The sequence below is a fragment of the Equus przewalskii genome, chromosome 8, assembly GCF_037783145.1.
Source record: "Equus przewalskii isolate Varuska chromosome 8, EquPr2, whole genome shotgun sequence".
NCBI classification, from domain to species: domain Eukaryota; kingdom Metazoa; phylum Chordata; class Mammalia; order Perissodactyla; family Equidae; genus Equus; species Equus przewalskii.
The window spans coordinates 69,002,403-69,029,993 of record NC_091838.1 but is presented as its reverse complement, the minus strand read 5'-3'; the positions used below and the strand labels follow the sequence as shown (position 1 = coordinate 69,029,993).

The following is a 27,591-nucleotide window of genomic DNA, read 5'->3' as shown; positions in this document are numbered from 1 at the left end:
AGCCTGAGTCCAAGAAAAGGGCAATTGTGTCATCGGCAACTTGTGTATGCCTCTCTGTTTAAGCCCAGAGTTAATGACTTAGTCTAATTTTTACAGTCCAACTCAAGAGTTGAAGTTCTGTCCCATGGAGGGGGTGTCAGGTAGGGACTGAAACGGGCAGGAGGGGGCTCCTGGGTCCTGGGACTGTTTTCTTGATCTGGATGCTGGTTGCACCAGTGTGTTCGGTTTATGAAAACTCACAGCTATACACTTATCTGTGCATTTTTCTGTATATTCCTTATAATTTACAACATAAAGTTTTTTCAAAGATCACTCCAGTGCTAATTCACTTCATTTAGAACAGAATCTGATGTCATAGGGAAGATATAAACCTAATTAAATCAAAATCTTTTGTGATTCAAAATAATGTCACTTGAGTTTTTCCTTTATTTCCATTTTCACTCTTACAGGGGGAAAGAAAAGGAAATGCCTCAATTAGCCATTTTAATTAAGTCTAACGGGAGAATCTGGTTCTCAACAGGAAGCCTAAGATGCCTTCAGGGACATACGGGGACCTTTGGAATTATGACAAAATTCTGCTGGATACACACGTGTACGTTTTTCTGAGAAGGGACCACAGCTTTCATCAAATTCTCACAGGTCCCTGACCTAACAAAGACCAAAAGCCAGAGGGACTCTCCCGATGCAAGGCTCATTTATGTATGCTCCTCCTCGAATGTTTCTCCACTCTAAATTCAACCCATAGCCCTCACCAACCCAACTTCACCAAATTGGCTTCAACTATCGAAACGAGTTTGCCCACTTCCATGGAAAAAGTGAATAGGTTCAAATCTGTCAGAGGTCATATATAACAATCATTGTCTGTTGACTTCTCTGTCCCCACCGCCCCCACCACCACCATCACCACCACCACCACCGTGAGATTCCAAGCCCTCAGGCCAGAGCCCTTTGCATCCCCCGCATGAAACTGCACAAGGCAAAGAGAGACTGGACTCAAAAGAAATTCACAGCGCCTATTTACGAAACCAGGTTTATTAAAATTTCTCTACAAGTCAAAAACGGCCGTCTCACTGTTCACATATATACACATGTACAGGAAGGGTCTAGTGTTTCCAGCTTTCCCGGCAGAAGCCCCAGCCAGCCCCGAGTCCTTAGCCGGGTAATGTATCACAGATACAACAGTCGAGCAACCACGAGAGCGTTAGTAAGACAGAGGCCTCTGTCCTCCTTCTCCTCCGAGTCCCATGATTCTGTTAGGTAATATTGCCAATAATCATTCACATTTCACGTGGTTTTAGACACGCAGGTTATTCAGACAGACACAGACAACAAAACAAGCCTCATAGCCTAAACAACAGAAAGTGTCGGACATATATAAAAAAGGTAAAATATATGTACAAAGTACACAGTACGTGAGGTATACACGGCATTCTCGCAATGCAGGTTAGTAGTTTGGCTAGGCCTAGCCCTTAAGGATGACTGCCCGTTTTTGTGCCATTTCTCAAAATACAGTATGTTTGGTTTACCCGTTTAACCACCAGATTTCAGTACTGTCCAAGACGTTTACTGAGATTTCGTCTGCACTTGGTTTTTAATGCAAGGTGCAGTTTCTCTGTCTCGCTCTATCTTTTGTAAGTAGTGAGTTCCCATCTCTGGAAGCATTCAAACAGAGGTTGGACTCCCACCCGTGAAAGAAGTTGAGAGGGGGATTTTTGCATTGGGAGGTGGCAGAAAGAGGAAAAGAGGTTGGACTAGATGACTTTTAAAGTCCTTTGCGACCTCAAAGATTTGGGGCTTGCTATATCACTCCAGACGCTGATTAGGCAGATGTATTCATAAACCACACCACATTTGAAATATTAACAACCGTTCATGCAAGACTGCAGACGCACACACAATGCCAGAGGCAGACCGTACCCGTGAGGGCTTAGAGTATAACTCTGGAAGTTGGTCTGAGAATTGTCTAAGACTGTCCCAAATTCACTTTCTCTGAAGCACAAAGATGTTTAACATTTGCTCTTGGGAGTGGGGAGTGGAGAGTCTCTTTATCTTTCTCCTCCTAGACAAAACGCTCCACCCTGAGATGGTCTTGGGGAAAAAAAGGAAAGGATCAACGCTGACATATTTGAAGGGAACCAAAAAAGCGAGTGTTTCCAAGTGTTCAAATTCTTTTTAAAAATCTGCAGTCTCTCCGTGTGAGCTCAGAGTTCTGAAATAGCCAGGAGTTCGAATCTTTTGTGATACTTTTCCATGGTTAGCTGGTAAGTGGGAGGGGAGGACGTTTCAAGGTCAGAATGAAGGCATTAGTGCAAATGAGGTCTTGGCAGGAAACGGAGAGAGTCTGGGTTCATGGTTCAGGCAGGCCTTATGCTGCTGAAACAGCTGCTCCAAAAACGGAGCACGGTCACTGGTAGATCTGAGTGTGAAGAAAGGGCGAGTGTCAAACCAAACCAAAAGAGAACTTTCCGGTCAGAGAAGCTGGGGTAGCGAAAGTCTAGCTACCAAAGACAAGTTCGAACATGGCAGGTTTATTGCCCCAAATTATTTGTCACCCTGTTAAAATAGGTTATTGCCCAAAATGCCATTGTGCGATTCACTTCCTCTCCCCTTAGAATGTTCAAGTTCATTTCACTTGACCAAATGCTGTAGGATATCCATACTCTTTGCCACCTAGAAAAGATGTGGAACCCCCGACTCTGACAAAGGGATAGTTGGTGAGGGTTGATTAAGAAGAGGAACAATTTTCAAGACAGCCCATCAGAGTGTATGCTGCTCAAATCAATCAAGTCGCTCATCACAACGGACAAGGGGAGGTCCCCCGTTGAGTTCAGCAGCTACCATCTTTACGCCATCACATATCTGGTTGGCACCACGCCGAAAGGCCTGTCCATCTTTAGAAATGGAAATGCCATGTGTGAACATTATGAGGTTTCTGAGGTTTTGGGATTAGCAGAAGAAGGAACTAATGTCGCTGTCCTCCTGGTACTCTGGAACGATCTGGTCTGAAGTTCCCATTTCTGAGTCGACGTACCCAGCTTCCAAGACGGACTCAAACCAGGGGTGGAGTAAGATGTCAGGAGCGGCGAGTCTCTCCGAAGGCTCCCGTCTCAGGAGGCTGCGGATGAGGCACCTGGCTTTGGGGGAAATGTGGTCAGGAATGCAGAACTGTCCACGTCGGATTTTGGAGAAAAGGGCACTGGGGTCTGAGTCATGGAATGGGTATCGTCCCACCAAAAGGGTGTAGAGCATCACCCCCAGGCTCCAAACATCAGCCGCCTTCCCAGAGTAGGTCCCGGTGGTGTTCAAAATCTCGGGGCTCACATAGGCAGGGCAGCCATGTTTGTCTGAGAGAGCATCATCCTCGCCCTTGATGATGTGTGTATCTTCTAGACTTTCCAGTCTAAGCTGGGTTCTGCAGAAGACAGGAAACAAGCCATTACTTCCAGATCAGCTGTTCACGAAAAAACCAGGCCTTCCTGGTAACAATGCCCCACAGGCACTGACAGCAAAGGCCCAAGGAACGCCATGTACCCCTTCATCCAGTACGCAGTGTCCTGCAACCACCCAGGATTTCACAAAGCAATGCACACTGCAATAAACGTTTGCAAAGTATTGAGAGAGTGCTTGGGGTGGAGGGTATGATGCAAAGCCCCAAATACTATTCATTGTGCTAGAGCTTATAAGAGATATCCTAAGAGGGGTTACACAACCTACAAGGTTCACATTGCAGAAGTAGGAGCTTGTCTCAAGGGACTGCTGACATTTTCTACACAAGCTATCAGAGAAGAGCCGTATATCCTACTTCTTCAGGGAGGGGCTGAGCATCCTACAAGCCGATCTTATTCTTATCATGCCTTCGACAGCCAGGGCTGCCTGGACCCTCGCTTTGCATTATAGAAAACACAGCCCCAAGTCACTATTATTATGCACAAGTTGTCAGTATCCCTGTTCATATGGATATATATGCACAGAGGGAACTCTGTCCACCTGGGCCCAGGCTGTGATAACTGTGATGGGAAAGGAGCAAGGAATGTTAATGACATTTATTGGGATGTTTAATTGCAAAGGAAGCTTAGCCTGGACGGAGAGGTTATGTGAGCCAACAGAAGCGGCTGGTGGACTTGAAGGATACTGGAGCCCTAACACACCTACATATGTGCACACAGCCCAGCCCCCAGGACGGCACATCCACACCCAAGCACATTTACTCCACCAGGGGGTTTATCCACTCAGGTAACAACCAGAGTCTGAAAAACCTTTAGTCAAAGGCTCTCTTATGAAGCTGCAGGTGCCTCCTTATTCAGATCCAGCCACCCACGTCTCCTGGGTCCTCCAAAGCCCAGAGCCACATGGGGAACCTCTAATATCTGGTGACAGCTTCTGCCCCTCCCAGCTTCTCTGAAATAGCCCTGTTTCAGTAAGTCACCTGTTGTGAAGCTAAATGCAAACATTTGGTACTGGCTAATGGGTCAATTCCTTTTCCTCTCAAAGGTCTGCTTGTTTTTTTTTTTCTCTTCCTGCCTTCCTGTTCTCTGGAGTGTAGTATACATGTGCTAACTTCGGTATGTCCTCAGCCTGACCTCCCCGTCGTTATGTAAAATACCCATTGGTTCTGTAAACGGAAAATATGACTCAACCCGCACTGGCCGCCCCTGATTGGCTGCTGTAGTACTAAAACCCTGCACCTGTGCTGGTTACACGAATAGCGTCAGCCTGCCATTGCTTAACCCTCCGGTTGCCAAACTCCCTGCCCATGACATTCGCCTGTGCAATGCGGATTTCAAAAGCTAGTAAGGAGGTGTGTAAGGCATGTTTCAGAAAATACATCACCATATCAAAAGAGCATGTTCCAGGAATTGGAAACTTCTTCATTGCAAACACTCTGCTTTTCTTTGCTAATCAGTATGTTACAATAATTACTGCAACGTCAGATACAAACCAGGCTTCACGGCAACTCAACCCTGGACTTTTTCATACGATCTGGAGTTAAGGGTGAAAATGCACAGGGGGGTAAGCCCTGTAAGAAGAGCTGCAGCAAAATAACGCACACCCACCTCTACAATTCTACAAGGGTATTGCTTTTCATCTTTCCACCAGGGATGTGGCCCACCTCTTAAAATCAGATAAAATTTATCTCCTGCGCCTTCCTGAATCCTCTCGTCTGAAACCTCAACTCTGAATCTTAATGCCTCATTATTCTTTTATCGAGCTCATCCTGTCCTTTAGGAGGTAAGCCATGATCTATATTTAGCAATCGATTGCAGCCAACTGCCATTTATTATTCAATGTGGCTATTTTCTGAAGATGTCTCCAAACGAGTATCTAAAAAGTCACCGGAGAAGGTGAAGAAAATATTGGGGGCCGAGCCAAGAGGAAAAGGAACGTGTGTGGAGGAGGAGGGCGGAATTCTGCAAATACCACAGTCTAACTACTTCTGCGATACTTTCTAGGCACAAAAAAAAACCCCACTCAGTAGAAGCAAGGATCTGAAAACTTCCTCTAGGAGTCAAGATTGTGACGGCCAGGTTGATTTTTACACCCCAGAAGAACTGACCCTTCTGACAAGAATGGGGAATAAACCTGATCCTGGGGCGGAAGCGGGGAGGGCATCTTGTTATCACATGACATCCCACAGAGGCACCAAGGTGTCCCCAGGCCACATCCACAACAGTGCAGAATAAACCAACCTTGGTGGTGATGGCTCCTCGGCAGAGGACTTCTGCACACTAGCTCTGGGACAACCGAGCCCCAACTGTTGTTCTGACCCGACACACTGCACCTAATTGCTCAACCTGCACCTTCGTTTTGGTTCCAGAAGGCCACAGGAGGGGCTATGGAGGCCGCTCACCTCTCCTCCGTGGAGAAGACGAATTTCCTAAGCTTCAGGTCCCCCAGCACGATGGCCGACTGGTGGCAGTGGGCAACGGCGGAGACAATCTGCTTGAAGAGCCGGGCAGCCTCCTCTTCCCGCAGCCTCTTCCGGCTTCGCACGTAGGAGTGCATGTCCCCAAAGTCCCTCTCAAAGAAGACATAGGCCTTGGTTTCCCCAAGGATCACTTCCACGATGCCGGTGATGTTCCTGTGTGATGGCAGCTGGATGTAAGGCCGGATTTTGTCTTGGTAGTGTTTAATAGGAAACACCTGCAGAGAGAAGGGGACCCATTCAGGAGGCTAGAAGAGTAGAGGCTGCCCCCCAAATCCTGGGCTGGGCTGCAGGTCTCAGTCTTTGGGCTTTGGCTGACAGTAAGGCTCCATTGATTTGCCCCCTATCTCTGCCACCCCACCTTATGCAGCCCCAGCTACCCATAAGACCCCAGACCAGTAACATCTAGGGCTCTGGGCTAGCAAATATCCAAAGAGCTACCACATGGATGGTTTGAAAGAACTGTCTTCTATATATGTTCCCACCTTCCATGAGGCCATCAGCTCCGGAAAGCTAAGCCCCAAAGACCGGCCCTCTGTGGCCCTTCCTTGCTGGCAGTCAAGGCTGCCCCCAGCAAAGTGGCTGACAGAAGGTTCCCGCTGGGATCTCCAGGAGCTGAAAAGCAGTCCCTGGAAATGCATGACCTCTTGCAGACCCAAATGCCAAAGTGCTCAGCACAGAGACAGCCCAGAATGTGGTGACTCTGCAGCCACCAAGTGGAAGCAGGGGCTGGGGAACATACAGATTTGTCATTAGTCAGAAGGAACAGATGACTGGGAGAGAGGCTCTGACAAGGCAGCCTTAAGCAGCCTGTCTACAGTCTGACTCAGGTATAAGCAGCCTTGAGTTAAAATTCTCACGGGAGGGAAGTGGGATCCTCTCCATGGTTTTTTCCTTTCTGTTTTTTTTTTTAATCCCCCCCCCCAACTCCCCCTTCCCGTACCCTCACGAGAAAATGGGGAGCATCTCTTCTAAGAAGCTGGCTGGTCTCTTTAAGGGCCTTTTTTGTTTAGCCCGGTTACTCATATCCTAGACTCAACTGGAAACGGTGACACACGGGCTGTCACCATCTGGATTCAGCTATTATCTGCTCAGAGGAACTGGAAGGGGTTGCACAATGGCCAGACCCACCCCACCTCTGAGGCCCGGCTGCTCTGGCACCAGCTAGAAAAATCTCTCTTCGGCCCCCCTCCTCCCACCCCACCCCACCCCATCCCACACACATAGTTCTCCCAAAATGCTGTTAGCCCCAGCGACCCAAAAGAAAAGATTTTTCCCCCTTTAAACTGGGCTTGATCACGCATTTGAAACTTCATTCAGGTCGGACAGTAGGTGGCAGCAGCAAGCCCGTGGGGGGGGGGGGGCGGGGGGGTCAGGTGAGTTGCAGAAAACCCAAGAGCGACTTTAACTCAGGGGTGACCCTATTTCTCGAGTGAAAAGGAGCAGCCTGGAGGGTCCTGAGGGATGTCGGGGACGCGGGTGTCAGGCGCGCAAAGCCGGGAACGTGGTGTGTCTCTGCGCGCTGGAGGAGCACGCGGAGGATCCTGTTTCTGGGAGTTGTATCCCCTCCTGGATGGAATCCCTTATGTTCAAAAGAAAATCGCTGCCGGAAACTCAAGACATGAATGGAAGCGAGGGAGCCGAGTCGCTGTGGGCTTTCCAACATTTCTACTCGGGGCGAATTCCCCGCCCTGGCTGGGAGACTCCCTCAGACGGCCCTCTGGGGAGGACGGGGTTCTCGTCCCAGCGCAGGTTCAAGCTGGAAGCCCCAAGCCCCGAGCCCGACACGGTGTTCCTACCCGCTTACCACCCACAGTGAGCCCGGGTGCCTTGAAACCCCCGGAGGAGAGCTGCCAGCTGCTCTAAGCTCCAAGGAGGCACCCACTGCAGGGCGTCCTTCCAGGACAAGGGGCGGGGAGGGGGGGAGGCGAGGAGAATGAGAGAAGGGGAATGGCATGGCCCTGGAATCCATTTCAATTCCACAACTTATATGGCACGCCACGCGCTAAAGTGGGCGCTAAGGAAATAACCGAGAGATAAAGTAACTGAACACAGCACTTCCTCTTGACTGCCGAGCCCCCGATGCCACTCCATCGGAAAGCCCTCAGTCCCCTAAAGGGTGAACCGGGTCAAACGCCGCCTTACCAGGCTCAACTCACTTATCCACCTTGCCCCAAGTCCACGCGTTGGTGGCACCTATGGTCCCCGGGCACCGGCCGGCGAGACCCCAAGCACCTCTGTCCGCCACTGCGTCTCCCCCACCGCCCGACCCCCGCTGGGTCCCCGCCCCGGGTTCCTACCTTGCAGCGCAGCTCGCGGCCCGTGTGGATGCACAGCGCCCGGGACACATGCTCGCGCTCGGCCAGCGGCAGCAGCAGGTAGTCGGCGATGCGGCTGGGCCCCGGCGCGCTCCCGGCGCCGCCGCCAGACACCGGCGCGGCGGGCGGAGGCTGCGGGCTGCAGGGAGAGCCAGGAGGGCTGAGGTAGTCCGGGGGGCTCGAGCACTCCGAGAGGCGCGGGCACTTGGCCGCCACGGCCGCCGCGTCGTCCGCGTCTAGCAGGCGTTTGGTTGGGGCGCCTCGGGGGGCCGGGAGCAGCAAGGCTGGGCCACGGGGCTGCGCGGCGCCGCTCATGGCAGAGCGCACGGGACCGACCCGCATCCCGTCCCGGGCCGGAACGGCCCCGGCTTTGTACGTCCCGGGATCCGCGCCGGAAGGCGCTGCGGGCTCGGCGCCGCGCCGCGACTTACTCCAGCCCGCGGGATGGAGTTTGCAGACGGAGCTTGGCTCGACCCCCCCCCAGGGGGCAAAGCAGAAGCGGCTCCCCGGTGCTAGCGTTGCACGCAGGGACCACGCTGGCCCCGCGTCCGGGGGGCGGAGGCCGGTCCGGGTCCCCGGACCCCCGGGAGCACTGGTTCGGGGCGCCTCGCTGGGGACGGCCGCCGCTATTGTTGTCGAGGCTGCCGGCGGTCCTGGAGGCAGAGGCGGCCGCGGCCGGCGTTCCCGAGGTCCCGGACAGAGAGGGCAGGATCTCGCAGGCTCGGCGGAGCCACGGAGCGAATGCACTTCCCAAAGCAATAAGTCTCGGAGCGAAAGCCGGAGCAACTTTTCCGCGGCGCTCGGGATCCTGCGCGCTCCTGGGCTCCCGGCGTGTGTGTGAGCGAGCGAGACGCGCTCGGAGAGAGTGACTGGGTGTGAGTGAGTGAGTGTGTGCGCCGCACCGATCCTGGCCAGTGCACTCCTCCTTCTCCTTTTCCTCCACCTCCTCCGCCTCCCGGTGACTCACGCTGTATACACACACACTCACAGGCCGGGCTGTGTAAACAGTTGGGAAGCCGGGTTGTGCAATGAGGTGGCTGCGACGACTCGGGCCCTGCCGCCCGGCTAGCAGTCACCGGAGCGGGGCGGGGGGGCGGGGGGAGGAGAAGTGGAGCTGGGTCGGCGGGGGCAATGGGGGTGGCCCGACGGCTGGGGATGCTCTGGGCAGCGCGCGCTCCGGTGCAGGTGGCGAGTCCTGAGCCGCCTTGGGCGCGCGCACACGCCCCCGGGGCTGGGTTGGGCAGGAGGCGGCGCGCGCCCTCCGGCAGGCCCGGGGCTCAGCGCTGAGAAGCCGGAGGAGGGGGCGGAGGAAAAGTTCCCGTGACGTCAGGGTCCCGGGGAAGTGGGCGGGAGGGGCGGGGCCTTGGGGGCGAAGCGACTGCTGATTGGCGCGCGCTCCCCATTCACATCGAGCACAATGGACTGCGGGCGCGCGCACCACGGTTCCCTGCACCCGCCGTTTGCTGCAGCCCCGCGGTTACGCCTTTCGCCCCGGGGATCCCCCCATCTCCCCCCACCTTGGGACCTCCGGTTGGAGCTGTGGGCGCCGCCGAGCCTCGGCTCAGCCGGAGGAAGGGAGGACAGGGAAGGTGATGAATTCCAGCATCAGTCATTCACCCCCACGCGGTAGTTCCGGGGAAGACCTGTGCGTGGTAGTGGATGTGGCTTTTTTTTTTTTTTCCTTTTCCTGCCCCCTCCCAGCTCTAATCCCCAGCGTCTGTTCGCTTCCACAAATAGAACCTTCTGTTGGATGAAATAAAAGCAAACACGGGGCCTTCTGCGTTGCCTCCACCTCCACGCCCCTCCCGCGCCTGCCGCCCGCTCGGATTGCACGGAAATAGCTTCTCCAGACTCCCGGGCCGCCCCTTCGCGGTGACTCGCAGAAAGAGCTTCCTGAGCCGGGGCCGGGGGGAAACAAAGGATGTGGGGAGCTGGCTGGCGGAAGGGGCCCACCTGGCCCGCCACAGGCGCAGCAGGGTCTGGGGCCCCGGGGCCAGCCCGGGTTCCGTGGTGGGCGTGTAAGGGAATGGAAATCGTTCTGGCCACCGACAGTGATACTGCCTTCACCAGGACAGCCCTGCCAGGTCGTGTGCGTGCATTCGTGCAACGTGATTTGGGTGAGCATGAAATGTGTGCCAGGCCCTGCACAAAGCTCCATGAACAAAAATAACTTAGAACCCTGTCGTTTTCGTTTCTTGAGAGAACCAGGTCAATTTGGAGTCCCTGCACACCCAACATAGATAATTAGTATCAGGATTCCCTGGGCTTCTGCTAAATACTTAATTTTCTAAAACCAGGTCGAACCCCAATGATAAATCCTTTTCCATATTAGATCTCCATTCATTCAACAAACACCAATTAAGCATCTACCAAGGGCTAGGCGCTGGGGATTAGAAGATGAAAATTAAAATAATAATAATAGCTAAGATGAATTAGGGCCTGTAAGTGTCAGGCACAGTTCTTAGCACTTTACACATAATGCTTCTCTTCAGTTCTGTATCCACCTCGTGGGGTTTTAGCCCCACTTCACAGAGGAAGAAGCCTGCAAAGGTTAAGTTCCTTGCTGTGGTGAAATAGCAAATAAGTGGTGGAGCTCTCAGGCTCCAAAGCTCTCCTGGAGACACAAAGGAGAGATTACAATTTGTAAGGAGAAAGGAGGAGTTAGGGAGAACTCCATCTAGAAGGCCATTTGATCTGGGGATGTGTGGGATGGTGAGAGAGTTGCTCCCCAGGGAGGTGTGAATGGTGGGTGGCCGGCGGCTGAGGGAGGGATGTGGGGAAGGGCAGGGTTGGCTCAAAGAGGCCAGGGAAGTGGGGAGCTGAGCCTGCAGAGGTCCTTTGGGAAAATGTGAAAGCTCCAAAGCCATGCTGAGGAGGTTGCTCTTGGTCCTGTCGCCAGGAGAGAGCCCACCTGAGGTTTTCCACCTTTTGAGTGTATTTTGTGCCAATGTTTAAGATGAAATGATGCGGGGTCGGTGAGCCGAGGAGTCGAAAGAAAGATTTCTTAGACTCTTAAGATCTGGCAGTAGTGCTCTTTTATTTAGAGAATAGTGTAGCATGGGGACAGGACCCATGGGCAGTCAGAGCTTCTGCTGCCGCTTTTGCTGCGCGGCATGGGGACAGGACCCACGGGCAGGCAGAGCTGCCGCTGCTGCCCCCTCTGGCATGGGGACAGGACCCATGGGCAGGCAGAGCTGGTGCGTGGGGACAAGACCCATGGGCAGTCAGAGCTCCTGCTGCTGCCCCGAGTTGAGGGTTACGGCTAAATTTAAGGCATAGGTATGTGAGTCATCTCTTTACGAAGACAAAGGAAAGAACATGAAAAAAAGTTAAAATGGTATCAGTGCAGGTGGGGTCTGGTCATTGGGTGATCCCATGACTTTTAGACAAGAATCAAATCGGATTAAGTAAAGGTTACAAAGGTTAGACACCACCACCCTAAACCAGTTACATGAGATTGCCAGACAGCAACCAACTTAAGTTCTTGCCTTCCCCATTAAGAGCTTCTAGGGACAAGGTCATCTCTCCTCTTCTTCCTGGTACAGAGCGGGGAGGCACCTTTTACAGATAGAGATTTACCTTACAAATGTAAATGTGTCCCAACAAGGGCAAGTTCCATTCCCCAGAGCCTCCTTCCCTGTCCCAGTTTATCGAAAGCAATCAGCCCAAAACAATCTTGATGCCAAAGAGACATATGGGGTGGCCAATTTCAGGTCCCCACAAGGTCATCCCCCCTTCCTTCACAAACGCAAATGTCTCTCAAAAGGGCAAGCAAAATTCCAGTCCTCGGAGCCTGCTTCTCATCTGCAGTTTTAAAAGTAACCAGCCTAAAACCCTCATCATAAACCGTTTTAAAATGAAGCAGCCTAAAAGTCCTATCACCACTGAGCTGCCTGCTGGGCATCTGTGCTTGGATGGCAAACTCAGTGTAGCCCATCAGCATCTTCCTCCACGGTGCACACCTGCTTCACAGCCTCTTCTGAGAGACAGGCATCACCACCCACCAAGCCCCCCAGACACCCCCAAGGCCAGAATCCCCGGCCTGTTTGCTCTCAGAGCCGTCCCCTGCCCTCCCATGCTCAGCTCCCTGGGGCTGCCCCTTGCAAACTCTGTTTCCCATGCTCTCTTGCCCACTGACTTCCAGCCCAGTTTGCCCAGTGGGAGGCACTGGAGGGAGGTGGGAAGATGGGTAGCAGCTACATCTTCCCTTCTCTCTCTGCTTCAGGCACTGACTGCACCTCCTCTGTGGCTGCCGCGCCCCCCCCACCCCCACCCCAGGCAGCCCCTCTGTATGGCTGTTGCCATGTACTGCCAGATTCCCCTACAGGACTGAAGGATTTACTTCCATCCCTCTCACCCCCTAGCCCCTTGAGAGCCCTTTTTGGAAGTTGCGTCCACTGAGAAGAGCTACCTTGCCCAAGGTCGCACTCCCTTCCCAGGAGGTCCACATCCAGTGACTAGTAATTGTGGAAGTGTAAATGTTGGGCCTCCTTACCCCAACTTGGGTGGACTCTGAAGGGCATCCCGGCTTCAGACCTCCCCTGAGGGTCAACTGAGGCCTTCCTTGAGGTTGCAAACAGCCTAGCTTTTCCCTCTGCCCCGTCCCGCTCCTTCCCTCCCCTTCCTAGAACATTCCCTGATAAACCTGCATCTCTGCGTCTGCCTCCCGGGGAGCCCAGCCTTGGCGCTGCTGCCTCTCTCTTCGTGGTCCTGGCTTACTCCAGGGACTCTGGCTGGTGGCGTCAAATGTCACCACTTCTGTCCCTCCAGCCCTAGGGTGGCAGCGGCTTCCTGATGTTGCTAATCTCTGGGTTGCTCCCACCCCCACCCCCATACCATGTTGTTCTGTTTCTCTTCTTCCGATACCTTTGTCAGTAATTTCCGCGTTAAATTTTTTCCTTCCTGCCCTGGGCTCGTTTCCTGACTAGACCCTGATAGATACAGACCCTGGACCTCTCCCGTGCCCGTCTCTGGGTTTCTGCAGCAAGCTCCTGCCTGGCCCACTCATTCATGGCTGAGTGCCCACGCTGCCAATGCACCTACTGGGTGCTGAGGATAGAGGGGTGCACAAAACCAGATGTGTCCTTATCTCCTCAGTCCATTCCCCACACACCTGTCACAGTACTTTTTCTAAAATGTAAATTTGATCATATCAGGCCCTGGCCTAAAACCTTGGGGGGCCCCTCAGATAAAATCCAAACACCATAGTAAGGAAATGGCCCCTCTTCCATCCCCACCCTCACCTTTCTTATCTCCTCGCCTCCACCCGCCTCCGCCCTACCCTGCCAGCTCCTGTCAGGGCCCTAAACACATCATGCCAATTCACACCTCTGCTCCTTTGCCTGTGCTGTTCTTTCTCGTTGGAATCCTCTCCCTCCCCCTGCCAATCAAATGAACTCCTATTCATCCTTCAAAACACCACCCAGATTTCCCCAGCACCACAGTCAGATTTAAAGATCCCCCCAGGTGCTGTTGAGTCCTCCACCTACCTTTCTTTCATGGCACTTTCCACTCAATGGTGTTCCCAGAGGGCAGGGGCCGTGTCTTATTCAGCCATGGGTCTCCAGTCCCCAGCCCAGTGTCCGTTATAAAGGAGGGGCTTAGTAGGTGTCCATCGAATAAATGTACTCAAGGGCAGAGGGTCACCCATGGGAAGGCCTGAGATGAAAGCCGGGGAGGGAGAACAGGCATCTGGGCAGACACAGGGACTGAGGAGTAGGGCACAGCTTTCAGAGTTGGATGTCCAGCCCTAGAAGGCAACAGGATGTGGTTATTGGGGAAAGAAGGGGCCTAAGCTTTGGGGGCCTCCAGCCTGGATGCCCAGGAGGATGGACATGTACCTTTGGGAGGGACTGAGATAAGGTCAGCCACGGGGAGAAGTGAGCTCAGGTTGTCCTGATTTCATTGGGGGGCTTTCCCCTGCTGGCACAGCCTGGACTGAACTTCCATCAGATTTTTCAGATACTGATTTGAGGAAACCAGTTGCTCTCTCTGGGCATCAGTTGTGTCCCCTGTGAAATGGCATAAAAAGGGCCTGCTGTTCCCTGCCCACAGGGTTCCTACAGAAACAAATAGGTACACATATGTGAAAAGTACCTTTGAGTGATCCTCCCGTACACAAATGTGCTCATCAGGTCTGGGTATGCCTGGATTCTGAACTCAGTTCATTTACTCAACAAATATGCATTAAAGGCTTGCCATAGGCCAGCATTGAAAATTACTGTGTCATGTAATGGTAATTTCATTACTATGAAAATCCACATTGACAAGTACAAATACATAGGTAAGGAGGATGTCAATAGGAAGTCATTCTCCCCATGTTAAAGGCTTCTTTGTTTTATAAGAGGTCTACCCCAGGATGCCCTTGGCCAGGTCCTTTGATGCATTTATGATGTAGCTTGGTAAAAATGTGGGAACCTTGAAAGCAAGAATCACAGCTGATTGTGCATCTGTACATGTGTGTGTGTGTGTGCGCACACTTCATAGACACCACCATGCTGAGCTGACACCAGATGCTCAATACATGTTAAACCAGGTTAAAAATGGATTTACCTCCAACTTTTCAGGAAATCACAGATTGTGTAATGTGGGCAAAGCTGGATTGATTTTTCTGGACAAGGTCGGGCTGCCCATGAGCTTGGGCCTGATTCATTTTCATTCACACCCAGGTACGTGCCTGGCAGCAACAGTAGGAAGGTTCTGAGCGTTCCACCCATTCTGAAATGCGGGGAAATTGTCCGAGCTCCCAGGACTCCCGGTTTCCATCTCCCTGTTTCAGGGTACACGTGGCTTCACAGCCACGCACAGGGTTGCGTTATGCTCCCTGACCCTAAATTCTAAACAAATAAACAACAAAAAAATTGGGGCATATCTAGGGAAGATAATATTAAGACAAGCTTCCAAAAACTGAGGAAGAAACAAACTTTTCATCTTTTCATCTGCTAGCACATTGCCTATTCCCTTAACGTTCAAAACAATCTCACAAAATAGTTATTACCACCATTTTACAAAACCATAAAAAGGCTCAGAAAAGTTGATTAGCTTGTCTAAGACCACACAGCGGGAAGGTGACAAGTTAGGCTAGGAACCCTGATGGGGCTGACCCCCATCCTTGCTCTTTCTACTTTGTATACCACCCAATCTCCCAATGAAGAGACATTCTGTCCAAATATCTCTCCTTTATTTTAAGAGCACAGGAAGTCTTAGATCCTGGCAGGCCTCCCCCAAAAATCAGTGGAGGCCTGGATGAGAGTACAAACCAGAGTCTGTGACCTGATTCCCCCTGTGTTCCCACCCCAGCTTCAGCCCTCAGCTTGTAGGACCTCCAGGCCATGTTCTGGACATCCCAGTCGACATAGCAAAACCCCATCCCCACACACAGTGCTGCCCTTGGCCCTTCCTTGACCACCCGCAGGCCTAGGGATGCACACAGCATGGCCAGCAGGTCGCCTTGGAAAACAGGCCCAGGAAAGAGACTTCTGGGCCCTAGAAGCAGGTTCTGGACATTAGAGCAGGCAACTCCCAGGCCTTGGGTACCTGGAATTTGGATGGGCGGATGCAGGTTCTATGCAGGCATGCCCCCCTGCTATGTGGATACTACAAGAGGAGGACCAGGGCAGGGCTGGCTCACCCAGGTCTAAGGTATGAAACTGGTCTGCATGAAGAATTCCTGGAAGCTTCACCAAGATCCTCTCTCCCACCTCCTCAGGTGCCCTCTGATGCCTCTTACCTTTAAAATGTTCTTCCCTTGACCTGATCTGTAATTAGCGGAATCCTTGCCCTTCAGGAATGAGCCACAGCAGGAAAGGCAGAATCAACAGAAATTTAGACAAACAGCCACAGTCCTGGCCTAGAAGGGGGAGACTAATTTGGCAAGGAGAGGAAGGAAGGATCAGGGCAGACTTCACAGAAGAGGTGGCCTTGGCGGGTCATGGACACTCGATTACTTGTCTCCATGAGTGGCCTGTCCAGGGTTTGCATACACTTGTCAGGGTGGGGAGACCAGAAGCTTCTCAGAGACAGAGGCTGGGGGATTTCGTGGATCCAGGGGCCAGCAGAGCTCCATGCCTGCCTTGTGTCAAAGGATGAGACACCCCTCACGGTCTTCTGAGTTTTTGCTCTGCCTCCATTTGTGAGCCCTCCTTGTCTATGGGCCCTTGGTTCATTTTGCCTTAATTCCTCTTCCAGCACCCGGACAATGGCTAACCCTCCCCACCACTCGGCTGGGGAGTCTCCTCACTCCCCTGACCCAGCCCTTAACCGCTGACCTGGCAAGTCGCTTGCTCACCAAGGTCACCTATAGGCTGGGAAGGGACTGGGGGACAGAAGGCAGCATGGAGTGGCTAATACAGGCGAAAACACTTTGTCACCTGGAAAGCTTGGTGCACATGTAAGGTATTCACTCTGTCGCCAGAGGAAAGGCCACAGGTCTCCGTGTCGAAAAAGACCTAGGTTGGAGGCCTCGCTCTGCCATTAGCTCACGGGGTGACTGTGGGCCCGTCACTCCCCCTCTCTGGGCCTCACTTTTCTCCTTTTTTTGCGTGAAGATGTTAAACTGGTGGTTTTCCAACAGGGTTCCTTGGAACCCTGCAGCTTCATGATGGTACTTAGGAAGAGAATGGGAAGCTGATGTGGAATTCTGGGCTGTTCACGCCAGTTTTCATCAGACGTTCTTCTGTAAGATCTTGTTTGCAAAAAGGCTTCCATTGCTTTAGAGAAAAACAGTTTGAAAAACACTGGCCTTGGTGACCTCTGAGGCCCCATCCATCTCCGACATGGATTCTTTTATTTAATGTTAGGAGTCACGAACCAGAAGCCCAGAGGCCGGATCTCACCTGCGGCCGTGTTTTCTTAGGCCGTGGCAGTGATGACGATGCCCTGGGGAGTGAGGCACGCGCTGGAACTGTTCTGAATAAACTAGGACATCTGACAGGCATGGCCTCACCAGCCCCTAGGATACCTTTAGAAGCTAACTAGGAAAGGGTACTCCATGCTCCGGTTGGGTGCCACCCCCCATCGGGGCGGAGGACTCAGCCAGCAGAATGCAGGCTGGATTTCACAACCATGTGCAAACGGGCCCTGCTGACCAGGGACGCCACCTCTTCTGCCTGATCAGTGTGAGCTGAGCTGACAGGAAGGCACAGATTTTCTAAACACTCATATAATTGCCTCATAATCCCCTTGAGCATCTCCCAGGATTCAGGGAGCCCTCTGTGCTCAGACCTTACCAGCCCTGCCTCACCAGTGAGTCATCTTGACACATAAAGCATTCATCAAAAGAAGTCTATATCTCTATCTATGTGTATATATACACACACATATCCTATGGGCTGCTTTTTCCCTTTTCTTGTTAAAAGCAGTCCCCACCCTACCATGATCTGGTCTGAGGCCTGTAGGCAAGAAGTAATTCATCTTGCCTCTTCAAACACACCATTTTCCCCCCTCAGCTTGAACCAGGGCATGGTGGCAGCCAGCCAAGCCCGTCTCTTTATTCTCCAAGGGAGTCTGGGCCTGTGCATGGGGCTGTTTTGGTTTCTGGGATTCCCATTAAGAAAACCCGAGGCCTGCGGCTCTCCTGCGATATTCCCACAGATGGTTGCAAACTGTGAACCGAAGGGTAAAGTGGGCTAGGGGCAAATCACGTGGGGTCACGGATTGTTCATGGTGTGTCTCCACGTGCCCACTCATGGGGACTGAAGAGGGGGCGGGAAGGCCATTTCAGCAGTGTGGTGGAGAGGCCTTGGTGGTCCGGCTGCCCGCCCCACGCCCCCCAGATGGCTCTGGCTGCCTTGCTCTCAGTGGTCTTTTCTCCTCTGGTCTGAGTGACTGGCTGCTGCATGCTCAGCCGGGGCAGCTGACACATGGTTTGCACAGACGCTAGAACTCCCTTTACGCAAACTTGGTTGACAAAAATCTGGCTGTCTGTGAAAGATCGCTGAGGGGGGTGTGTCCACACCGCCTGTGGGTTCAGGCAGTCTCCTTCCCTGGGAGAATGTCTGGTCATAGATGACTCGCCTTTGTTGGGGAGGGGCCCCACCTCTGCTGACCACCCCGTCCATGTCACTCACTGTGATCTTCACGACATTATCACCTCCATTTGCCAGCTGAGGAAAGAGAGGTTCAGAGAGGCTGAGTAACTTGCCCAAGGTCACACATTAGAAAGACAGGGAGCCAGGATTCAAACCCAAGGTTGGCTCTCCTCAAGGTCCTTGTGCTACCCTTGTCCCTTCTCTCCACCTCCTTCCCCAGCCATCCTCTCCCTCTCTCGCTGGCTCTCTCCACTCCTCTTTAGGAAACTATCAAGTAAGTCCCTCTGCTTAAACTATGGATGAGATTACACATGGCCTCACCTGCAGGTTTGAAGCAGGCTTTACCTAACTCATGTAAAACACGATTCGACTTATCAAAACTTGTTTTAAGACCTTTGGAGGATATTCCCATTTTGCACATTGGGATGAACCCGGACTGGAGCTCTGGCAAGGATCGTTCTCCTTGGCCAGAGCCATTCGTCATTCGGCCCACATTTACTGAGCTCCTACTGTGTGCCGAGCATCACGTTAGACACCGGAAGCTGGGAGCCGCCCTGCCCTCAGTGAGCTCCCCGAACAGAGGGAGGAGGGGGGAGACAATGGCACTGGGCACTGAGTATGAGCAGAAGGAAATAGATACCAGAAGAGGAACACACTGGACGGACAGGTCAGTTCTGCCAGAAGACCCCTCCCGGACCAGGCTCTGGAACCCAAAGTTGTGCTTGTAGAGTGTGGATGCGTCAGAAGCAGAGTCACCTGACCTGGGTTCCTGGAATTTGATATATGGCGAGAATTACGTTGATAAAGGCAGAGCAAGATTAGGCCTCAGCAGATGACCGAAAACCTTTCCTTTGCCTGGACGAGCCACCCACAGGAAGCTGCATTACAGGAAAGTGACTTGTACAAATGGAATCTGCAAAGGGGACCTGGCAGGTCTTAAGAAGTCTATTTCAGCCAGCGTAGCTCGAAGCCACCTCTGACCCTTCTGGAAACCTTTGTCATTGAATTTGCTCTGGCAAGACTCCCTTCGCCTATCCAGAGTAAGGATGGTGGACCAGCTAAGGCGATGCTCTGTGCTGGAACAGAGAGAGAACATGGTTTGAAGAATACAGAGTCTGTTTCTCTCCCCTGTAACTCTCTTCCCTGAGGTCACCATTCCTGCTTGACAGAATTCAGGGGCTCTTGTACCTCATGTGCACGGTCAAGGCCAGGCCTCAGCCACCTCAGGTTCCAGCTGGCTAGAAGGGGATGAGAGCACGAAGGAGGCACATCTACTTCAGCCTGGAAGTAGCACATGTGCCCCTCCGCTCGTATGCACATTCCCTGGGTGAGAACTCAGTCACGTGGCCACACCCAGCTCCCAGGGAAGCTGGGAAATGTGTCCAGCCATGAGCCCAGCAGGATGGAGAGAGTAGGTCTAGGTGGACCCCTGACCATCTCTGCTCCGAATCAGGATGTTTTCAGGTGTAACCAAAACCTCGACTTAAACCAGCTTAAATCCAAAGGACAACTTTGGACGGATTCCAGGGTTGGACTGATTCACCCACTCAAGCATGGAGAATTCACGCCTCCATCCCCAGGGTGGCTCCACCCTCAGCCTGCCCTCAGCTAGGAGAAAATAAACTTCCATCGTTTAAGCCCCCCAGCCCGTGGTGTTTTGTATGGTGGCCCTACCACACTGGTACCACTGGTAACTGAAATGGATCAATCTGGTCCACCCTGGGGTGCAGTCATTGTGGCACACAGCTGCACGGGAGAGGGAAGTCAGCGTTCTGGAAAAGGAAGTCGACACACGGATGCTGGGCAGTCAGGCAGCGATGCCGATGATGGACCGCACGGCCGCTGTTCATGCCGTGGATGCTGCTTCTTGCTCCTGTGATCAGCTCCCTCCGTGTCCACACCAGCCCCCTTACCACCTTTCCCCAAACAGACATCTGGACAACTGTTTGATCTCTGCTTCCCAAATTACCAGAACTATCCAGAAGTTACTCCAGTTCCCCTTGCTAGGAGTTTGGGGGGCTCCCCAACTCTTCTCTGGTACAGTCTGCTCCACTGAAGGCATACCCTACTTTAACTCCGACAACAACCTCACTTCCAAATTCTTGGGGGGCAGTGGGGTGCTGGTAAATGTTTGACAATCGGTTCTGGATTGCAGTGTTTGCCAATTTCCATGGTGTAAAGCCTCCCACCCAACTTTGGAATGGCCCATTCTGAAGTCCCCACATGAGGTCACTGCACAGAATTGGGAAGAGATGCACATGTTGGCAGCCCCAGCACACCGCTGCTCCAGGACCCCTCCCCTGCTGCCTTCAGGGATGACAGTGGGCTGTCCTCTCATCATCTGAGAGTCCACGTCCCAAAGGATTTTGTGGGGAAATGGCTCATGGGGTAGGAGAGGGTTGAAAACAGTTTATGAGCCCCTGGGTGGAAACCTGCGAGCCAACAAAGGGCATGGGAAAATCCCGAGGGTGCCCTGTCCTGGAAGGGCCCCCTCCTTCGCTGTTCCCAGGCTGCGAGGATGAATGCCACCCTAGAGAATAAAGTGGAAGTCGGGCTCAGCCTGGCCCAGGCGGGTGGGGACTCTTACTGCTCTGTCCCCAGGGAGGGCCCTTCCCCCATTCACCTCCCTTACAATCGCTTCCTCTGTTCCCTGAGCTCCACTTCCCTCAGGGTCCCATCCAAGCCAGAGTCCTGATAAAGGCCGCCATTGATGGGCACTTCCTCTGCGCCAGGCACTGGGCTGTGCCCTCCAGACCCATTTTCTCACTGAATTCACACCACTGCCCCCCACGGACGTGGTTGGCGTAGACCCATCCCAAAGACGACAGAGGTCAGAGGAACAGTCTCAAGGTCATGGGGGCAGGGCTGGGGTGCCTGAAACTGTGGCTTTTCCGTGGTATTTCTGGGTCAAACAAGCCAGACAGAGTCACAGAGTAGTAATAACGATGACCACGGCTAGCGCTTACCGGGGACTTAACTCAAAAAGGGAGGGTGTATCTGCACATTGACCTCCTGTGATATTGGGGTTAATGATGGCTCCCATTCTGCAGATGAGGAACCCAAGGCTCAGAGAGGTTGTGCAACTTGCCCTGTGTTACAGCAGGTTAGTGGTGGGGCAGGACTTTGAGCGCCTTGGGGTGGGGTGGGGTGGGGTGGGGCTGGGTGGGGTGGGGAGATGCTGCCCAATGTATTCACGCCCCCACCGCACTCCCCAGTCTGGCTTTGGCTTCCTGGTTCTGTTCATATCCTCCCAGAGGACTAGCACATTCCTGGGGATGTTCGGGACAGACGCCAGGCTGCACCATTCCTGCCACAAGCACTGTCTGGGTGGTGGGAGATGAAATACACCCCCCACCCCCCAGCAAACCTCCAGCTGGCTGAGCCAGCACCTGGGCGGGGAAGAGGGTAGAATGAGGCTATTCAGAGAGTTCTCCTGATGCAATAGCTGATTGCAAAACCCTTGCATCCCCGAGCCTTTTATGGAGGCTGGTAATTCTGAGCAGGACCAGGAAACCCCAAACTCACCCCGCTGCCAGAACAAGGCCCTGCAGGTGACACGCGCGTCCAGAAGAACAGCTAGCCCGAGGCGGGGGTGTCAAGAAAACAACAGGAATGCTAACAACCACCCCACAGGTGACCCGACTCTTCCACACCCATAATCGCGTTTGATCAGCGAAGTCTTCTCAGGTGGGAGGGGCAGTTACAGATGCACACACTGATTGGTCCAAGGTCACAAGTGAGTCAAGGGCAGAAAGGAAGCTCAAATCTGACTTCCACACTCCTGAGGTGTTACTCGTTTCTCCGCAGTGGGAGCCATGAGTGATGTTGTCAGGAGGGTTCAGAGGCAAGGAGAGGGGCCAGGGAGAGAACAAGGACCTCCAGTGTCAATCATGGCTCTGCAACATCCAGCAAGTCGCTTAACCTCTCTGAGCCTTACTTTCCTCACCTGCAGGCGAGATAGGGTTGTGATTGAAACTTGAATCCAGAGTCAAAATCCTTGGATTTTAATCCTGGCTGCACTGTTTACAGCCTGTGTGACCTTAGACAAGTCACTTCACCTCTCTGTGCTCAGTTTCCTTGTATGTCAAAGGAGCATTTTAAAACCCACCTGCAGGCTTGCTGTGAGGATTTTCTTAGCTAATGCAAGTACGGCTTTTAACACAGCCCTGGGTTATGGTAAGCAATCAATAAATATTAGCCATTATTATGAATTGCAAAACACAGAAGAAAAGAGCTTTTGGAGATCAAAGGAGATAGCACACTCCCGGTGTGTGTTTGTCTGTGTGTGTGTTTGGAAGGAAGTCCGGGAGGGGGTGGGGGGGAGGTTCCACAGATTGAACTGGAACCTTCTAGAAAGGAGAAAGAAGAAGCAGAAGGGGACCTATGCTGGCCCTGGGTCTGCTTTGGGGTGTTTCCCTCTGAAACAACCTCCTGGCCTTCACCAGTGTGCCCTATCGCCTCTTCCCTGTGAGTCCAAGGCTACCTCCAGCCACTCCTCATTCCCAGCAACGATTCCCTTGGGAGAACTACCTCAAGCTGGAAACTTCTCTGGCCAGAGTAGTGAAAGGGCAAAAGTGTAAATATACACGGGCCTCGGAGTTTCATAAATGCCATGAGTCACTTCTCGTCACAGAAGACACAGCGAAGGAACAAGAGCTCCGAGTCTTATCAGTGAGGCTGGACCCAAGTGCCTTGGCAGGCATTCCTCACTCGGGTCCTGCCCAAGTTCTCTCCCCCAGAAAGAGGTTCTCTGGATGTTTGTGCTGATGGCACGTCACGGTTCAGAAGAGGAGACAGTACGTGGCTGGGACCCAGGTCTCAAATTTCCCCCATCGAACTCATTTCTGTCTTCTTAATTCTTGGCCATCCCAGATTCTTTCCCAGCTGTCTCAGAGGCCTGGCAACTTGTCATGTATTAGTTAGAAGTTCTTTAGTTTGCAATTAAGTGGAATTATAGTATTATCATAAATAAGAGTTTACTTTCTCACATAAAAAGAAATTCAAAACTAAACAAGAACTGCTGCTGTTTTGGCAGCACAGTCATGTCAAAGCCAGTCATACCGTGATTCTGTTGACCTTTCCCTCAAGGTTATAAGATGGCTGCTGCAGCTCCAGATATCACATCTACCCTCAAGGCAGAAAAAGGAGAGAAGGGCACAAAATGGTGGCGCTACTGGTGTCTGATCCTGTATCAGTCATTTATTGCTGCATAAAATACCACTGCAAAACTTAGTATCTCAAAAAAGCAATTGTTTATTCGCTCATGATTCTGAGGTTTAGAGTTTGGGCTGGGATAGGTGGCAGCCCTTCTGCAGGTCTCCTGTTCTCCCTCAGGCGACAGCAGTCAGTAGATGGCTTTGTGGGAGCTACCTTGTCTAAGAGAGCCTCACTCACATATCTGGTGTTGCATGCTGGCTGTTGGAGATGGGATGACAGAAGCAGAGCTCAGAGAGAGGCCATTGCTGGAAGGGGACCGCTAACCAAGGAATGTGGGTGACGTCTACAAGCTGAAGATGTCAAGGAATGGATTTTTCCCTAAAACTCCCAGAGAGAAAGCAATCCTGCCAACACCTTCATTATACTCCAGTAAGACCCATTTTAGACCTCCAAACTGTCAGATAATGAATGTGTTGTTTTAAGCCACTGTTTGTGGCAATTTGTAACGGCAGACAGAGGAAACTGTCTCCCTCCACTGCTTTCTCATTCTCTAAGACAAGAGCAAGCCAGCTACAGCCCGCTACTGATTTTGTAAATAAAGTCATATTGGGACACAGCCACCCCATCCCTTCCATGTTAACTTTGTCTGCTTTCGTGCTGACAACAGCAGAGTAGTTGTGACAGCGACTATACGGTCACAAAGCCTAAAATATTTACTCTCTGGCCCTTTACAGGAGAAGTTTGCCAGCCTCTGCTCCCATGAGGCTTCCTTGCATGGTGGTTTCAAGGCAGCAACACAGCAAGAGTTTGCTTCAAAGTTCTTGGAAGTTCAAGGGCTTGGAAGGCCCACAATGTCACCTCCTCCATGTTTTGCTGGTCAAAGTAAGTCCAGGCACAGGGATGAGAAATGAAGTCTATCTCTTGATGGAAGAGGGGCAAAGCCACATTGCGAAGGAGCGGGACGGAAGATATTGTGGTGGCCATCTCTGTAGACAGGCCATCAGCGCTCCCTTTTATCAGCAGAGCAAAGCCTGTCCACAAACTCGCCCACCTGACAGCCCTTCGATTTCATTGGCCAGATCTGGGACATGTGGCCACTCCCAGGCACAAGGGGAGCTGGGACAGCACGAACAGCACTGTCATGATTGGCTTAGGCCAGTAGCCTTCCATCACTGGGGGGAGAATGTTCTGGGGTGAGGAAAGGGTAATGGATATTGGGTGGGCTGTTAGCAAAGTTTGCCCTATCTGTGTGGTGCGAGTGGTCCTGAATGTATTGAGTTCAGTCATTCAGCAAATAAACCTCCACAGACCAAGAACCTGCTCTGTGCCCATTTCTGGACACGACTGGAGTGGGGGCAGGCCCAAATCCCTGTGCTCAAGGGGGCTGCATGCCCCTGGAGAAACTCTGCCCCGTGACCCAGAGAAAGCTCGTACGAGGACAGTCACTGTAAGCCTCTTTTTAAAATGGAGTCAGTGGAAGCAACAGCGCCTCCGTCAGGGGTGGGGAAAGAAAGTCTGTTCAGTTTTACGACGGGAGCATTTGTGGCAGCTGAAATAAATGAACTAAGTCCTCACTCATCAACCTGGATAATTCACAAACACATCATGTTAAGTGAAAAAAAGCAAAGTGCAAAATAATGTGTTGTGCAGGTGGCCCCGTGGCCGAGTAGTTAAGTTCATGCGCTCTGCTTTGGCGGCCCAGGGTTTCGCCAGTTCGGATCCTGGGCGCGGACATGGCACTGCTCATCAGGCCATGCTGAGGCGGCATCCCACATAGCACATCCAGAAGGACCTACAACTAGAATATACAACTACGTACTGGGGGGCTTTGGGAAGAAGAAGAAGAAGGGAAAAGAAGATTGGCAACAGATGTTAGCTCAGGTGACAATCTTTAAAAGAAAATAAAAATAAAAAATCAGTAGTGTATAATATTTTTATGTATATTGCAAAACGTATAAAACAATGGTACAAATTGGTATAAATTGCTTATGGATAAATACTGTGCAGTAAAAATGACAAACATGCGTGGGGGAGGGGGGATGGGAATGTAGCTGAAGCACTAATATTTTATTTCTTTAAAAAAAGTAGATTAGAAAGATATATTACAACTGTTAAAAATGGGTTATATTACAAACACATAGATAAGGAGAACACATTGGTGGTTACCAGAGGGGAAGGGGGTGGGGGGAGGGGGAAAGGGGGGAAGGGTCCCACATGTATGGTGACAGATGGAAACCAGACTATTGGTGGTCAACAGGATGCAGTCTATACAGAAGCTGAAATATAGTGATGTGCACCTGAAATTTACACAATGCTATAAGCCAATATGACATGGATAGAATAATTTTTTAAATGGGTTATATTATTCCCTGTGTGTGTGTATATATATATATATATATATATGTGTGTGTGTGTGTGTGTATGTGAGATATTTCATACTAAAAATGTGAAAAGCACCTACAAGCTAGTTAAGGAGCTATGACTATCCAACATGAAACTATTAGGGCACAAGTCAAGTCCCTGTCTGTGGGACAAGCCTGCTCTGTGTCGGGCCTGGCGCTCCCCACCATGGATCCCAAAATGAGTAATTCGGTGGACGTCTGTGTGTCAAGCTTGGAACGAGGCCCTGGAGTGTGGCATCTCACTTTGGGAGAAGACTCAGTTGTCCCATGAGTTCAGAAAAAGGGGATGTGAGCGGGGGCCTTGCATGGAGAAGAGGCTGGCAGGACGGGAGGTGCCCTGCACAGCTGCCTCTCCTTCCTGCCTGACTAGTCAGGGCTCTTCTCTGTGCTGCAGCAGCCCAGGATGCCGAGGAGCACAGGCGCCTGGAGTCACCGGGCCTGGGGTGGGCTCCTACAGTCTACCAGTAATAAGTTGTGCGACTGGACTAGTCTCGCGTTACCTCCCCAGGGCCTCAGTTTCCTGGTCTGTAAAATGGGCATCAAAACACTCAGCCTGCCTCCCTCACCGGTTTGCTGCGGGGAGTGGAAAAGACAGAGGGTGTGAAGGCCCAGCAGCTCAGGCAGAGACGTGTGAACTGAGGGTTTCCACCGATTCGTCTCCAGGGGGCTCCTCTCAGTCCCAAGGGGGCCTTTGACAAGCCACTTTTCACAAAGGAGCGTGAGCTTGCTTTGTCCATACCACACTGGCCCCATCATCTGAGCTTCGGGAAAAGTCAGCAGGGGCCCAAGAGCAGAGTCGAGGGGCTGGTTCTCATCTACCGCACCCACCCATGGATTCACTCACCAAGCATTTCTCGTGCACCTACTGTGTGCCAGGACCAAGATGTGGGCTTGGAGAATGGCAATGCCAACAGTCTCAGCCTTTAAGGAATACTCAGTCTTGGGGGTGGGGTGGGGGGGGGGGTGTGGGCTGGCAGCTGTGAAGCCCAAGGACTTCCAAGAGCTTCCACCACCTTTCCAACTGGATGTCGGGAAAGAGACTTTCCAAGTTCCAATGATTCAGTTTGCTGCTTCTTCCAGAAGCTTCTTCAGGGAGGAAAGGACACCTAAGAACAATCTTGAAGGCTAAGTAGGATTTGCCAAGCTTGGGGGGGATTTCAGGTAGAGGGGACAGCTTGGATAAAGCCCAGAGGCAGGAGAACTGAAAATTATCAGGATTCCGAAGGAACAGCTCCAGTGAATAGGACAGGTTTTTTTTGTTTGATTTTGGGGGATTTTTTTTTTTTTCTGTCATTTCATTGAGATTTAAGCAAATCTCAATTTTGCCATCAATATTACAGCAGGAGTTCAGGCCAAATTCTGCTGCTGGTGCAAATCCTTAATTCCAAGCCTCAGTTTCCTCTTCTGTGAAATGGGCTCATTGCAGAGTTGTCCAAATAATGAAATGTGAAATGGACATCATAAGTTTTCCATAAACATTTTTAATTGAATGGCTCAAAAATGTACTTTGCCCACCTTCTTTCTTGCCAGTTTCTTTTTCCCCTTCTCAGCATCCTGAGCCTATTGTCCTGAGCAGGGAAGCCTGGGGTAGACTGAGGCATCCCCTATCTTCATCCAGAATACACCTTGTGAGGTGAGGTTTGACTGTCGACACCCCAGGGAGAGTGTCCCCAGAACAGTAAGGAGGACCAGCAGTTGGTGGGGGCTTCAGTGGGACGTGGGGGAGACTGCGGACAGCCCGAGTAGATGGAGGAGGGGGTACC

The 27,591-nt window shown here is 52.0% G+C and overlaps 1 protein-coding gene across 3 annotated transcripts; it reads right to left on the bottom strand.

The window, feature by feature from the left end:
- Nucleotides 1–1,016: 1,016 nt before the first annotated feature.
- Nucleotides 1,017–9,546, bottom strand: TRIB1 (tribbles pseudokinase 1). Of its 3 annotated transcripts, none has more exons than XM_070630929.1 (3): nucleotides 8,224–9,546; nucleotides 5,849–6,141; nucleotides 1,017–3,412 (listed from the first exon to the last, which is right to left on the bottom strand). In XM_070630929.1, exons 1-3 carry the CDS (start codon nucleotides 8,581–8,583, stop codon nucleotides 2,947–2,949), a joined length of 1,119 nt encoding a protein of 372 aa, XP_070487030.1. In that variant the 5' UTR covers nucleotides 8,584–9,546; the 3' UTR covers nucleotides 1,017–2,946. The 3 variants fall into 3 exon arrangements, with proteins under 3 accessions (XP_070487030.1, XP_008540144.1, XP_008540143.1); XM_008541922.2 differs by lacking the exon at nucleotides 8,224–9,546 and adding an exon at nucleotides 6,867–7,063; XM_008541921.2 differs by lacking the exon at nucleotides 8,224–9,546 and adding an exon at nucleotides 6,409–6,683.
- Nucleotides 9,547–27,591: the final 18,045 nt, after the last annotated feature.

Coding starts and splice junctions, on each gene's coding strand:
- TRIB1 (XM_070630929.1), bottom strand. CDS start 8,583: ATGCGGGTCGGTCCCGTGCGCTCTGCCATGAGCGGCGCCGCGCAGCCC. Junction 6,142..8,223: donor GCCGCGAGCTGCGCTGCAAG/GTAGGAACCCGG, acceptor TTCTCTCTGCAG/GTGTTTCCTATTAAACACTA. Junction 3,413..5,848: donor GTCTTCTCCACGGAGGAGAG/GTGAGCGGCCTC, acceptor TGTCTTCTGCAG/AACCCAGCTTAGACTGGAAA.